This window comes from Macaca mulatta, chromosome 1 (assembly GCF_049350105.2).
Source record: "Macaca mulatta isolate MMU2019108-1 chromosome 1, T2T-MMU8v2.0, whole genome shotgun sequence".
Classification (NCBI taxonomy): Eukaryota; Metazoa; Chordata; class Mammalia; order Primates; family Cercopithecidae; genus Macaca; species Macaca mulatta.
In genome coordinates this window covers 176,055,422-176,071,632 of record NC_133406.1, presented here as the reverse complement: position 1 = coordinate 176,071,632, position 16,211 = coordinate 176,055,422, and the positions used below count along the sequence as shown (strand labels likewise).

General features: G+C 38.1%; 1 protein-coding gene across 4 annotated transcripts in view; it reads left to right on the top strand.

Moving 5' to 3' along the window:
- Positions 1 to 16,211, top strand: part of CACHD1 (cache domain containing 1) — a 226,820-nt gene that overhangs the window by 103,991 nt on the left and 106,618 nt on the right. For 2 of the 4 annotated variants that reach the window (XM_015141703.3, XM_077954743.1), the window contains exon 3: positions 9,288 to 9,436. The exons of the other annotated variants lie outside the window; for them this stretch is intronic. In XM_015141703.3, coding sequence (XP_014997189.1) covers positions 9,288 to 9,436 — 149 coding nt within the window. The remainder of the gene's footprint in view (positions 1 to 9,287; positions 9,437 to 16,211) is intronic. 4 annotated transcript variants of the gene reach the window in all.

Sequence of the window (16,211 nt, the reverse complement as noted above, 5' to 3'; positions counted from 1 at the left end):
CAGGTCTTCATCTGTCTTGTCCTGTATCGTTGCCTGCCATGCCCAGGCTCTGTCCTACTGAGTAAGTTCATGAGGCCCAAACTAGTGGTGATGAGGAGCCATATCATGACAGCGGGCAGTTGCTATCAGTATACCTTTCTGAACAGGTGCTGTTTTGGGGGCAAGTATGGACTGATGTTTGTGTCTTCCCCAAATTCATATGCTGAAGCCCTAACCCCCAATGTGATGGTATTTGGAGGTGGGGCCTTTGGGAGCTAATTAGGGTTAGATGAGGCCATGAGGGTGGAGGCTGCATGATGTGATTTAAGCTTTTGTAAGAAGAGACAGAAACGCTGGAGTCCTCTGCATAAGAAAGGAAGAGACAGACACTGACTGCCATGTGTGGATACAAGAAGATTGCCATCTGCAGGCTAGGAAGGAGGGCCCTCACCACACACTGACTCTGCTGTCATCTTGATCTTGGACTTCCCACTTTACAGAACTATGAGAAATAAATATTTGTTGTTTAAGCTGCTCTATAGTATTTGTAGAATAGTTGGAGCTAAGACAGCAAGACTTGCTTTAGAGCAGCTGATATTACCTAGGAAGCAGGTCAAGATATGGAACTAGAGAGGCCCTGAAGTTTCTGATTGGTTTGAATCAGATATGAGTAATAGTCATAGGTTATCTGTCTTTGTCTACACTCAGAGGAAGATCTTTTCAATATGGCAAATAATGGTATATTGTGTGGGGGCATGTGACATTAACATATTTAAGTCTCTTCTATGTGCCAGGCAACAAATAAAAATGCATAGTGCAGTGGTTCAAGAGGATGAATTTGATCTAATTATTCTGTTTATTAGCTGTGTGACCTTGGGCAAGTTAGTCAATTGGAATCATCTGTAAAAATAGCATAGGGTGATTACCACGGGCTGTTGTGAAGATTAAAAGGCATCAGGTAAAGTCACATGTCACACAATGCCCTAAACATAGTCAGCAATCAGTTAGTTCTAATTATTGTTCTGTTATTGGTTTGTTGGGATAAACAGGGTCTTCAAATGAGGAAAGAACAAGAACAATGTGAAGCAGAAAGTGAGTGGAACAAATGGTGAGTCCTAGGAAATTTTGGAAAAGGACAGAGAAGGCTTCAAAGAGGTTGAAATTGGGCTGGAACCAGAAGGAATAAGTAGAATTTAGGTAATTTGATCTGGGAGAGTTCACATTTTTCTTCAGTTTGAGGGAGCTTGTTAGCAGAAAGAGAACTGAGCTAGAGATTAGAAGAAATGGTCTTTTTGTTTTCTACCTTTACTCAGCACCAACTTGGGCAAACCACTGAGCCTCGATTTCCTTGATTGTAAAACTGGGACAGAGAAAATATCTGCTCCGCCTAGCTCCCAGGGTTGTTATAAGGCACAGATGAGACAATTCAGGTAAAAATGCTTTGAAAATGGTAAAATACAACAACACAAGAGTAAGGTCATTATTAGAGTCTTAAAAGAGGATCCCAGAAAAAGTCTGAGCTGCCTGAGACTGTAATTACCTATCCTGTATGACACAGTGCTTTAGAAGAGTCACTGACAGCTGTAGTAAGGTCATAGCCTACTGCTGACACATCCATCCTGACTGTGTTGACTACTCATCCTTCTCCAAGTACAGAGAATGTTCTTTGGATTCTCCATTCTTACCTAGCCATTGTTAAGTTCCTCAAACAATAATAACCATTACAATAATAGTAAACAGCCACTACCATTTATTTGGCACTTATAATACATTAGACACTCTGCTAAGTACTTTACAAACTTTATCCCTCTTGGTTCTCAAACAACATCACAAAGCAGCTATTATTATATCCAATTTAGAGGTAACTAAGTTGAGGCTTAGAAAAATAACTTGCTTGGTCTCCTTCAGCTAGTAAATGACAGAGCTGAATTTAACTGAAACTTCTTTGACTCCAGCCTTCCGTGCCATTTTGCTTTTAATCTAAGAAAAAATGCTTTCCCCCACAAGACCTTGTGCCAGATTTCCCATGTAGAATTAACCATGAGTTAAATGAATAAAATGGTTAGTTATCATTCAGTTTATTACTTGTAGCTTTATCCTTTTACTTCTAGCTCTGTCGTTAGAAAATTTAGACCCCACAGTATTTCCCCAGTTACTACTACGTTTCTAGGCCAGAGACTGTCCACTATAACAGTAAGAATAATCCCTTGTGTTTGTCCTAGTCTTTGTATATTCACTGTGTTTCATTTGAACATCACAATAAGTCCTTTAAGGGATATTATTTCTGTTTTACTCATGAGGAACTGATGCTAAGGGAAGTCAAGGAATTTACCCAAATTCCCAGCTAATAAGTGAGAGAGCTCTATGTCTGTCTGGACCATTACGACTATTACTAATATAAAGAATAGCAGAGAGTTAGAGCATTTCTTGTATCCTGTATATGATGTGCAACATGAAACCATGAGAATAGTTTCTATGAAGAACTTTAGAATGCAATGGTGTGATGTTCAGAGACGTTAAATATTTGTGCTTAAAATTATTTTTATGTCACATACATTCAAATAAACCCTGAAACTTACTAGAAAACAAAATGCAAGGTTTATTCTTGAATATTAAGGCTAAAGTTGAAGGAAATAAGGATCAACTATTAAATTCTTACCACTGCACAAAGGTTTTTGAATGTCAAATGTTAAACTTTTCTACGTTCAATAGGAATTTTGCTATGAATCTTCAGTCCCCTAGGGTACATTTCCTGTCTGTGCCTGTCAGCTTCATTGTTATGTATTTTAAATAAAGCTTTCCCTAACATTCAAAACTCCTTCCGGCCCTTCCTTTTAGGAAGCAGACATAAATAAAGTACCCACTATGCCTTTGCATTTTTGTTTTCTTTTACCTTTTTCTAACCATGTGCCTCCCCCACCCCTAGTCTTCTGAAGTGTAAAGCTAAGGTAAAAAGAGCTTTTAAAAAAGGGCTCTGGGGAAGTATGCAAATGACAGAAATGTCTATGGGAAAATTAAGAGAAAAGAAATTCAGCAAGAAAGAAATTCATTGATGTTGTGATGAAACGTTGTCACTGGAGATGATGACAAATTAGAATCCGTTCCCATGGGGACCGCACGCTACCTACTGATCATTTGACCCATGGCTGGATGTTGGCTAGCCTAAGAATTGACCCAAAAGATGACAAGATGGTTTTAGTCCCGTTGTCTCATCAGCATTCAGAAACCCCTTAGGGGATGAAGGGGAAAGGATAAAGAAGGATAAAAGATGAAAGCTGAGCTGTGGAAAGAAAAATGTTTTTAATTACACTGAGGAGGATTGTGGGTCCACCTGTAGCTTTCTGTTGAGAATGTCTTTGTTTTCTTCTGTCTGCAGGGATCATGGCAGGATACAGACCCAGAATCTGTCTGGCCTCTTGGAAGGTTCTGCATTGGCCAGTCGGTCCTCTTCAGTTTATTGGATACATTCAGGATTAACCTCTCTGTGGGCTATCTTTACTCTGAGGTTCTGTTATGCTTGCTGAGGAGCGTGGGCTTGGTTGGCATGCTAAAAGAGATTCCTTTTACAGGGAGAGAGAAAAAAAAAAAAAACGCAGTAGTGGAACACAAGATGAGGTTTCCATAGTGTGTCACCATCACATTCCTTGTCAGAAGGACACAGGGAGCTCCTCTCAGGCAGTGAGGTGGAGGGAGGCAAGAGCACCCCTAGTAGTCAAGAGACTTTTACGCTCCATATGCCTCAGTTTCTTCACTTGTAAACTGGGAGTCACAATGTTCTCTCACTGTCCTAAAATGGTAGATCAGTCCATTAAGGTGAAATTCTTTAGGAAAATACTGAATTCTGAAGCAAAGGAACAATACAAGCACTCTGTTCTCTTTGCCAGGTTACTAACAAACCAACAAAACCCCCTTGAGTAATTTGAACAATTTAAAATAGTTTAATGTAATTTATTCCACAGTACCCAGGTAATATTAGGTAGGCATCGTTTTGGTGGGTTATTTTTTCTTTTCTTTCTTTCTTCTTTTTTTTTTTTTTTTTTTAGAATTCTTTATAACAAATTTGATCATATCCCCACCTCTTTCTTGGGAGGTAGGGACAGGATATCACAGGGTGGAGTGCAGTGGCACAATCACGGCTCACTGTAGCCGCAACCTCCCGGGCTTAGGTGATCCTCCCACCTCACCTCAGCCTCTGGGTAGCTGGGACTACAGATGCACACCAATATGCTTGGCTAATTTTTTCTATTTTTTTGAAGAGACAGTGTCCCACTATGTTGCCCAGGCTGGTCTCAAACTCCTGGGCTCAAGCGATCCACCAGCCTCAGCCTCCCAAAGTGTTGGGATTACAGGTGTGAGCCACTGTGCCTGGCCCTTTTTTTATATTCATGGTAAAATTTAACAATTCTAAACTACTTCAAAGTACTTGATTTTCACAGGAATTTTGAAAAATATTATTAGAAATCATATTAACTTTTAAAAATCTAATTCTTATTATAAAGTAATGAGACTGTGCATAGCTCTTGGTATCCTGCCAAGCATTTCACAAACATTTGTTAAAATTGATTTGAAAAGAAATGTGGGAAGAGGGTTCATCTCCATATTACAAAGAGAAGCAATGTTGCATGAAGTTTGAAGCCTTGGGATCTGAAGTCAGGATATGGGTTTGAATCCCAGCCCTACCACTTACTAGCTTTGTAACCTTGAGCAAATTACTTACCCCTTAGTATCTACTTCTGGAAAATGGAAGTGTGTACCTAATAGGATCCTTCAAAGGATTAAGTTGGTATATGCATGTGAGAGGCCTAAAATTGTGACTTGTATATAGTTGGCACTCAGCAGATGTTGGCATTTTTCTTAGTAAGGCAAGATAGAATGTCACTACATGAAAGACTGGGGAATTTCTGACTGACAGCTGTGAATCCAAGTAGACAGAGCATGGATTTGACACCTTTTATTAAGTGCCATAGGTGTTTGGACTCCATATTCTTGGTACTTAACTGTCTCTACTGATGAAGAATGCAGCTGAAGGCCCACCCTAACCAGGAAGGCAAAGGCAGACACTCTACCCTGATCCCCTAATAAAACACACCTCTGCCAGGGCCCCTCTCCCGTCAACCAGTCCCCCTGCAATCCCGAGGAACATTCAGTTCCGCAGCCAGCCCAGAGTTGAGGATCTTTTAACACTTTGCTCTTTGCCTTATTTGATTATGTTAACAGGAATTCTCAGCTTGTGTGATTTGTCATATTTTAATATTTCAAGCCACCATTGCAGCTTCTTTTAGGTTTGGTTCGTCTGAGGCACCACAGCCAGTGTGTGAGCACACAGATTTTGAATTTGTATAAGTGAATGGCTCTTTCACTAATTTTGTGGCTTTGGGCTCATCACTTAACTCATTGATATAAAATGAGAATACCCATACTGTAAGGTCCTGGTAGCTATTAAAATTTTGTGAAGAACTCTGAAATCTCTGCAGCAGGTTTACAACTCACAGGGTACAATCTTGATAATTTTGATGATTTAGATGCAGTGCCTACATTTAGGAGCTTCACTTGCTCTAATATGCATATCCTAGGATGGAATTCAGCTGATCCTGCATTTTCCAGTTTTCTGTTGTTGGATAACAAGCCACCCAAAACTTAGTGGCATAAACAAACATGCTTACAAATTCTGTGGGTCAGGATTTTGGCCAGGCACAGCAAGGATGGCTTATCTCTGCTTCATGATGTCCATGACTTCTTCAAGGGGCTAATCTGGGGGCTGAAATTATCTGGAAGTTTCCTGGTTCATGCCACAAACTTGCTCTGGGATGACTTGGCAGACATGCTAAACTGGGGAGCTGCCAACTAAGCACTGACTGTGGCCTCCCCATGTGTCTTGGACTTCTTACAGCTTCGTAGCTGACAGCTACCAAGAGTAAGCATTCCAAGAGACAGGCATGTCCTTTTATGACCTAGCTTGAGGAGTCGCTTAGTATTACTTTCTCTGTACTCCACTAGTAGAACCTATCATAAGGCTACCCAGATTTAAGCAGTGGAGACAGGGGGAAACGTAGACCCCACCTGCCAAAGGGGTAGACCCGTTAAAGAATTAGTAGGAAATTTCTGTAAAACCACCACACTAGGAAGAATGGCACCACACTGGGATTATGGTTCCATCTGGGGATAAATTTGGGCCCCTGACTTCTACCTATAGCAAAGCAGGCCTTGCAGACTCTTGCAGCTACTTAACCTGCCATTGTAAAATGAAAGCAGCCATAAACAATATGTAAACAAATGATCATGTTCCAATAAATATTACAGTAAAATTAGAATTTCGTATAACTATTAAATATTAAAAATATTCTCCTTTAAAAAAATTTAAAAGTATAAGAATCATTCTTAGCTCATGGCCTATGTAGAAACAGGCAGTGGACCAGATTGGAATATCTGAGTTTAGCTGGATCTCACTTTTTAAAGTTAGAATCTTCCAAACGTGTAGAAGAAACCCTTGGGTATTTCTCAAGTGGAGTTAAATATTAAGAGTATGTATGTGAGAGAGAAGGATATATGATTATAAATTTTGTTTTTATTTTAAAGTGAATTCGTGAAGAAATTTCAAAATTTAGTTCTTTCAGTTACATCTTATGTTCATTGTGTTACAATACATTTATTCCCAAGGGCAATAAAGGACTATACACTCTTAATACTCCTAGGTGGGAAATTAATGATGTTTACTTTATCAGAAGTCATGACCTACAAAGAAAAGGTAGAACTTGCTTCTTGATGAGGCTTCCAGAAATACATATTGTTGTATATTTTAAAAATAAGTATGTTTTAAAATAGTTTATTATTAGAACAGAAGATAAAGTTGATGACTCTCAGGAGTGAATTTTAAAAATCTTTATCACTTCATTAAACATTTTTTCTATGTCTACAATGCCAGGCAGTGTTCTAGAGCTTGAAGATACAGTGGTGAACAAAAACATATGTCGTATGTTATCTTTTAACATCTGGCTATCTCACGAGACTGTGTGTCCTAACAGTGCTTGTAGTCTCATGAGATAGCCAGATGTTTAAAAACAAAAAAACAAAAATAGCATTAAATTTAATGTGTGTATTGAGAGGGCTTATGCAGGGCATTATGAGAATATAAGGTTTTCAAGCTGGGCCTGTTGCTCTGACATCCTCTACTGCCCATTGAATGTGAAAATCTGGGAAAAAAGGAGTGTTAGATTAGTTGCAAGCTGCTGTTTAAAAACCATGTTAACGCATTTGATAATGAGTGAATAGTCCTCTTTCCATATTTGGGCCACATGTGATGGCCTGTTTAATATTACTTTGGGGAAGGAAAAACAAAGAATGAAAAAAATGCATTTGTTGAAATGTACAGGATTTTTTTTTCCCTGATAAGTTATCATTTTGGATGGGTGGAGAATTCAAATAGAAAAACAGTTTGAAACCTATTGACTGAATTACAGATTGGAATAATTTACTGATTTTTCTCTAAATCAGAGTTTTTCTGGGTAACAAAATCATTTATACACCAAACCCTAGTAACGCACAATTTATCCATGTAACAAATGTGCTCATGTACCCCCGAACCTAAAATAAAAGTTGGAAAAGAAAAAATAAATTGGTGAGAGTCATACCCAAGAATAGCCCTTAAATAAAACATCTGGTTAATAATTATTTGACTGCAATCAGAGGATACTGCTAAAGATTTTTAGAGGGCCCCTGAAAGGGTTATATTAATATCCTTAATAAAATGTGAATTTTTTGCTTAAAAAATTATTTTCCAGCACCTGTTAAAAAATCAATCAATCGAGGTTTCGAGGTTTCTCATCTGGGCTATTAGTGACGTTTGAACCAGGTAATTCTTGGTTTGAGGATGCTGTCCTGTGCATTGTAGGATGCTTAGGAGAATCCCTGGCCTCTATCTATCTACTTTGCAGCATTCTCCACCAAGTTGTGACAATCAAAATTTTCTCCAAATGTCCCCTGAGGATGGCAAAGCCACCAGTTGTCTAAATTAAACTGGGTTTATATGTTTTAATGCAATGACCTCAGTGAGGAAAACCTACTTTATTTCAATAGTCTAGGTCAGGAAGGAGTCTAGGTCAGGGAGTATTGTGAGTCATCTTATAAATTTTCAAGACCCACAACTCCTCCTTTGAAAATGATAAAATGAATTTGGACAACCCATTATCCAATTAAACACTATACTCATATCCCTTTGTTATGTCTGGAAGTTTTTCTAAACTTTATAGCTTATGTAATTTCTAGCAAGGCTGAGAACCTCAGTTATTTAATTGAGACCCTGAAAGCTGTAGAATATCCCTGGAACAAAATCAAGATTTAAAATTGGCTTGAAAATAACAAATGAAGATATTTTGATTTGACTCCATGTTCTCAGCCTGGAAGCTATTGGATTGTGTGAGACGCATGACCCAAAGGAGATGATTAGTTTTCCTCCAGTGTGATCATAATGAATAGCACTACAAAACCAATTAGCTATAATTCTATCAGTCATTTCATTTGGGTAACATTTTGTTTAAGGGGAAGAAAAAGCAACACAGTTTTCCTTGGAGATCTGTGATGAAGCTGCGGTATTTGATAGGAACAATGGAGGAAAAAGCAGTATGCTCACCAATTTGCTTTTATTATTCCTGCATGAAAGTAAATCATGATGAAGTGTTCTGTTCACAGCAGTTAAGGAAGGCATTTGTTCATCTTAAAGGTGTAGCAGACCAAACACAAGTGTATTTCTAAGTGGATATTTCATTTCTATGAATTGTACAACTCCAGGGAATTGCCATTCACATGGAAGACTGAGAGTGGTATCCCCTGGGACTGTGTAGCAGAGGGTACTGAATGTTGTTTCCTTTCCCTCTGTTATTACCCCCCTTGAAAAACCGTGAACCCGGAACCACAAGTAGCAGATAATGTCTCTTCTCTTTATTCTCCCAGTCATTGTCTTTGCTCTGTAACACGCAATGCCCACTGTCACGCTGACAATAATGTCAACAGTCTTTGTTTTCCTTTTTCCAGCAAGGTATTTTATGGATAGGTATTGTTCTATTTAACATGCCATCATCTGTTACAAGAAGATATAATTTTACTGTTGTCTGAGTATCCTTCTATGACTTCTGGGCATTGTGCAATTTTTATCTCAACCCACACAGTGGAATAGGACTTGGGTGTGTGTTGTTTGTTTTACTTGAATTTTAATATATGCAGCTTGTGACACAAATTATTAGTTTATTAGGAAACAAATACAATGAGTTATTGTCATGGACTTTCGATTTATTTTGCTCACTGTCATCCCACAGCTAGCCAAAAAAATCCGAGAGAAGTTCAACCGTTACTTGGATGTGGTCAATCGGAACAAGCAAGTTGTAGAAGCATCCTATACGGCTCACCTAACCTCTCCCCTAACTGCAATTCAAGACTGCTGTACTATCCCACCTTCCATGATGGAGTAAGACTTTAAAACTTTTTGTTGTTGTATAAACCAGAAATTGAATTGCTTACATGTTTCATTTCATATTCAAAATACCTGTGTTTATTTACTGCAAATTGTGTAGCTTATTTCCCACTATTTGAGATAAGCCCTTTATCTTTAGATAGACAAGTGATTTTTAAAGAAATGTGATTCAGTGTTGTATAGCCAGGAAATTCCTGGACCCTCCCTACCCACCTTTTTTTTCCTGATGAAATTCAAGTTGAGGAATATCAACTATTTATTTGAGTACAGAAACTAAATCTAGAAAATTGGAAATGCTTTGTTATGAGTCAACTATTAAGCCATGTCACTTGCTTAATTTAAAGGAGTGCCTTTTGTCTTTAAAAGAGTAACCAAAAATTCCCACTCCTTACTTTAGTAGATACTATCTTTAAAACTCCTAAGTGTTTTAAAGATGTGAAATGTGGTTTCAGATCATATTGAAACAGATTTGTATCTGCATGGTTGAGGATTTTTTATTTATTGGTCTAGTGATATTCACATCTGAAGGGGTATAGGGCTATGGGATGCTGGAAATTGTAGTGGAAAGAACACTTATCTGGAGGTGCAAAGAGCTTAGTTTTAAGTTTGACTTGGTCTTTAATTAGCTGTGTGTCCTTTATCAAGTTACTTAATGTTTATTTTTATGCTCAGTTTTCTACCAGTGTGGAAAATAATCTTATAGCAATTTTCTAGTGCTACTTAGAATAAATAAAAGACATTAATACATTTAAAAAATATGAGTGTACATGTTAATTAGTATTTATTATTCCTCTCTTTGCATGACAAGTGCTCTTGTGGCTAGGTAAAGGATGGATATAACTTTTTTGGTGGTTAAATGGTGCTTTGTTTCCATAAGCAAGTTTTTACTTATTATGATTTCTTACTGGGCTTTGTAGGTAGCAGGGCATCCTCAAGTCATTTTATTTATCCATTTCTATGATGTTAAGATGTGCCTTTGTCTGGCTTACCCTATCTGTGGCCTGAAGAAACTCATACTAGTTGTTCTCTAAGCTAAATGGAAAGCATATATGATTTGGAATGAGACTGTCTGGGTAGGAATTCTACCCCTAACACTCAATACCCACATGGTCTTTCAATATTTGGTGTCTTTGAGCAACCCTGTCTTTATTTCTGGAAAGAGAACAATAACTAAGACTCCAGGATGTTGTGAACATTTCAGTGAAATCAAACATGAAAATATTTTGTAAACTGTAATGTTCTAAACAAGTATTCGCTGTAATATTAAATATTTGTATACCTTCATATCAGAGTGAACATTTCAATTTTTGTTTGTTAGGTATTAGTTCCTTCTCACACTGCTAATAAAGACATACTTGAGACTGGGTAATTTATAAAGGAAAAGAGGTTTAGTGGACTCACAGTTCCACATGGCTAGGGAGGCCTCACAATCATGGTGGAAGGGAAGGAGGAGCAAAGACACGTCTTACATGGTGACAGGAAAGAGCGTGTGCAGAACTGCCCTTTATAAAACCATCAGATCTCGTGAAACTTACTCACTGTCACGAGAACAGCAGAGGAAAACCTACCCTGCTGATTCAATCACCTACCACTGGGTCCCTCCCATGATATGTGGGGATTATGGGAGCTACAATTCAAGATGAGATTTAGGTGGGGACACAGCCAAACTATATCAGATATAATCAAAGATTATCTTTTATATTGGGGCACCTGTAACTTAATGTTTTGACAAGCTTATCACTAACTAAAAATAAAATGAGAGTCCAGTTGGGTTTTGGGCCCAAAGAAGAAACCATTTTCAGGGCGGGGAGAACAGATAGTAAGGAAAGGAGAAGTTCTTAGAGCTAGATTTATGTGTTTTTCTCCTAGGGAAAGACATGTGGCAATGTCTGGACACATTTTCAGTTGTCACAACTTAAAGGCTGGAGGAAATACTTGCTCCTGGCATCTCGTGAGTAGAGTCCAGGGATACTGCTACACATCCTATAATATTCAGGACAGCTCCCCAAGACAAATAATTACCTTGCCCAAAATGTCAGTAGTGCCAAGGTTAAAAAACCCTGGCTTAGCAGATTGGGGATCTTCGTAAATTCCTAAGTAGAACTAGTGCTCTAGAGGGGGGAAAAACCCGAAACTTGAATCGGCTGGCTGCTACTGGTCAATCTACGCAATCACTTGCCACCTGGTGAATTTCTATGATTGTTTCAAGGAGCAACTCAACAATTGCCTTTTCTTCATAGTTTCCAATTACCTCTTTCTTTCCTCTCCTTATTTCATTTTGTCCCTGGAAGAATTTATTGCTCTCTCATATTTATTCCTATAGTAATTTCCATACATCTCTATATAGTGTAGAACTTAATGTATCAGACCTTGTTGTGAGTCAGCCTCCCTTTCTGTTCTGGGCAGGAATTACACCCTTTTTTTTTTTTACCCCTAGCACCTGGCCCTTGTGTTTAATTTTTATACTATTTGTTGGCATCTGAATTGATCTAAATTGATATAGGACAGAGTAAGAGGGTACCTACTCTCTCGAAATTTGTAAGTTACTGGGTGATGGAGTGGCAAAAATTGAGCGTAATTAATAGGGCAAAATGTGACATAGCAGAGAGGTATTGTGGTTCCTCAAAGCAGAGAACTATACCAGATAGGTTGTATCGGAAATGATTTTATGAACTTTAGAAATATGCCTCTTACTTGATTTGGCCATTAGGAGGAACATCACAAAAATATATGTAATATAAACATGTAAAGAAAAATATTGTAGTACCATTTAGAATAGAGAAAATTATAAATACTCTAAATTTCTAGCAATAGAGGATTAGTTAGGAAAATTGTATCACATCCATATATATGAGATGGTAAGATGCAGCCATGCTGTTGAAGCTGACCTGTGAGAATGGTCAGACATGCATACATTACACTCGATATTAGCCAAAAAGCGAAGAACACACATGTGTGCATTAAGTTTGGGAGTAAAGACAGTGATTTCCATTTTGAATATGTTGAGATAAGGGTTCAGGTCTGGGACAGAGGTCATCTAGTTTGGTAAAACCCAGTGGTCAACCTTTTTGTTAATACAATGAAACATAAAATGTAGTTTCTGCCCTTTGGGAACTTCTCATTTAGTTGAGTTGAACATCCATGAGACCTTAACTGTACCCCTAGAAAAATACATACCGAGTAAACAGATTAGTAGGAGAGAATATTCCTCCTTCAGAGGTGGAGCCTCTGCACTGAATGCTGAAGATGCAGTGTTGTCTCCTGACCAGGAGTAGTTGACAGAGCCAAGAACTGCTTGGGGTGGATCTTGGAAACCAAGGCAGTTCTGAAGGTAAAGCTGAACAATCAGAGAATGTACAGATAAGCTATACAAAGAACCTCCTTCAACAAATTTTAGATACCTGACAACAGAGATCTTTTACAACAGGAAGCGGCCTGTAAGGACTCCTTTCTATTATACTGTGTCTACTTGGCTTTAAATGGAGCCCACTTTCCAGTGAAATGTGTGAAGGAATTTTGGGAGTGAACCCTGAGCTGATACTTTTCTAGACGTTGGCTGAACACAAGCACTTTGTAAAATTAGAGGAACACCTCAGTTTTTTAATGAAGATTTAAAAATGGAAAGAGTTCGTAGTATGTTGTTGGAGTGAACAAGGGTATAAATTCTCAGCTAGCCACCTTTGTTCTAGTCCCTCAGAAAGTGCTTATCTACATATTCTAATGGCTGGGGTGCCTGCTGAACACATTTTCAGTTCACACCTTCCTTTTTTCTTTTTGGAGATAGAGTCTCACTCTGTCACCCAGGATGGAGTATGATGGCGCCATCTTTGCTCACTTCAACCTCCACCTCCCAGGCTCAAGCGCTTCTCGTGCCTCAGTCTCCAAAGAAGCTGGGACTACAGGGGAACGTCACCATGCCCAGCTACTTTTTGTATTTTTAGTAGAGATGGGGTTTCACCATGTTGGCCAGGCTGGTCTCAAGCTTCTGACCTTAGGTGATCCACCCATGTTGGCCTCACAAAGTACTGGAATTACAGGCTTGAGCCATGCTTGAGCAACTGCACCCTGATGACACTTTCCTGTATTCCAGTCCTTCCAAAAATGTCTCCATTTTGAATCTCAGCAACTTAATGTTGGAGTTAGGTAAGGAAAGGAGGATCTCCTAGTCTTTTGAAGCAGTGTAAGCATGTGATTAAAAACTTTTTTAATCATAGGGAGATTTGGTTTTGAATCTCATGAACTCGTATGTGGACCTTTGGAAGTCACTTATTCTGAGCCTCAGTTTCCTCATCAGGGAGATGAGGATAATGAGAGTACCCAACTCACATGGCTGTTATAGGGGAGATGTTTTTAGGTTGTACTTAGACATTTTTAAAATTTGATTATGTATTTATTTCAATATTCACTGTGTTAACAGTTTTTCTCTAATGGCAATAACAAAGTTTCTTTTAAAAGAAATGTAGCTGAATAAAATTGAACTATTTTAAATGAAAACATTAAGTGAATGTGACCAAATGTTTGAAAGTGATAGAGATGTAGTAGTGACTAAAGTTCATGAAAAATGGGCTCAAGGTTATTGCTAAAGTCCTTCCAAACAGTAAGATATTATAGTTCTATGAGGCAAACTCTTTGAAATGATTTATGCCTATGGACTGTATCTTGCCATGTGTGTATGTATTAATACTACCTTTATAATAAATATAAGCAATTGGACCTCAGATAAGAGACCCCCAGTCTTAGTGCTGTATCTTCTTCATTCTTAAGTCATCTGGGCCTTATGAACTTTTTTTTTTTTTTAACTCAGCACTGACCCAATAGTATGATAGCTGTTTGTTATTAACATTTTAAGTGCCTGTGGCCTATTGACCTTGCTTCTTCTCCAAATATATTAAAGGTTAGAACTAGACAATGTTTTTATAAGTAATTTTAACTAATGGTTAATTTTTACTTTTTGTCTCAGGCCTAACTTTTCATTTTTAATGATTTATAATCCATATTTGGTTTTCTTCACTACTGCTTAATAGTACGTATTTTTTAAAAATACAATGCCTAGTTCTGAAGAGAGAGGAGCTTTAAAGAGCTCTATTATAGAGCATTCTAAAGAATACACCCTGAAGGCTATAGTATGATGACAACAGAGAGAACCTGCAAAGTGGCAGAAAATTAATTTTTCAGGTGGGTTTGATACTTTCCTTCTCAGACCAGTCAACTCTTAAAATTCTTGCACAGGAGCCTTAAAAGTTAATTATTCTTCACAAGGTGCTGCATAGTGATTAGGTACTCTGTCAATGTTTGTTGTTGAAGGAATGATCTAAAGAATTCACATTCTTCAATATGGAAAAAAATAGGCTAAGTTTAATCAAAAACAAACTCATTTTCAATGGTATCACTTAAAAAAACATAGTTTTGAGAGTGGGCTCATTTATTTATATAATTTAATTCACAGCTCCCTTTGTGTTCCTTTAGTGAGGTGCTAGGGATGCAGGAGATCCTGGGCTCTCCCACAAGGAGTGAACAAGTACATAATTACACCCATGGACTATATCTGACCTGCAGGTATATTTTTTCGGCCCTCACGTGTTTTAAAGGTTTTTAAATTTGTAAATTTTAAAATCTGTTGCCAACATTTAAACTTTGAAAGATTAGCAATTTAAAAATCCAAAGTATCTGTCTTCTCGTGAAAAATCAGAAGATTTGGCAATACTGGATCCACACTGCTGCTTGGTAACAGTCTGCTTTCATGAAGAGCAGCTCCCCTTTCAAGACAGGGGATGAGTTCCTGATCTGATATGTTACACCCAATCTATTTCCCTGATTTATATCACCAGTTTGGCCCACCTTAGCATGTGAATTTGCAATTCCTGACCTGAAAAGACCATACAATGTTAATAGATTTGACTTAAGAAAAATGTCTTATCCATGTGCGTTCCCTGCTATGCCAACTTAAAAATGTCCATTCTCATTCTCTCAAGTTTTAAAGAATATAATTCCTTTAGGCATAACACTAAGAATAGCTATCCCTGAAACCCAGCTTGCCACAGAGATGAGATTCTGATGTGTGCTTCTAAAGCTATCATTTATTCAGCAGGCCCTACTGATCCTTGGTTTTTATATAAACAAATCAATACTTTTTTTTTTTTTCTTCTTAAGACAGAGTCTCGCTCTGTTGCCCAGTCTGGAGTGCAGTGGCACGATCTCATGCCTCAGCCTGCTGAGTAGCTGTGATTACTGCATTCTTCATCAGTAGAGACAGTTAAGTACCAAGAATACGGAGTCTGAACACCTATGGCACTTAATAAAAGGTGTCAAATGCATGCTCTGTCTACTTGGATTCACAGCTGTCAGTCAGAAATTCCCCAGTCTTTCATGTAGTGACATCCTATCTTGCCTTACTAAGAAAATGCCACACCTAGCTAATTTTTGTATTTTTGTAGAGATGGGGTTTCACTGTGTTGGCCAGGATGGTCTCGAACTCCTGGACTCAAGTGATCCACCCGCCTCAGCCTTCCAAAGTGCTGGGATTACAGGCATGAGCCACCACACCAGGCCCAGATCAATAATTTTATTTTCCACATCGCTTAATTGATGTATCTATTTCTTTCCCCAATTTCTTCTATAGATTTTACTACCTGTTGGTATTCTTATTTTTTTTTTCATTTTTGGTGTCTTTATTTAAAAAGAAAGGGGCAAAGGGGAGGATAAGCTAGGGAGGAAATACTGGAAAGATGAATTTAGATTTTTATTCTTTTTTGTATCTCCAAGTGGGGTT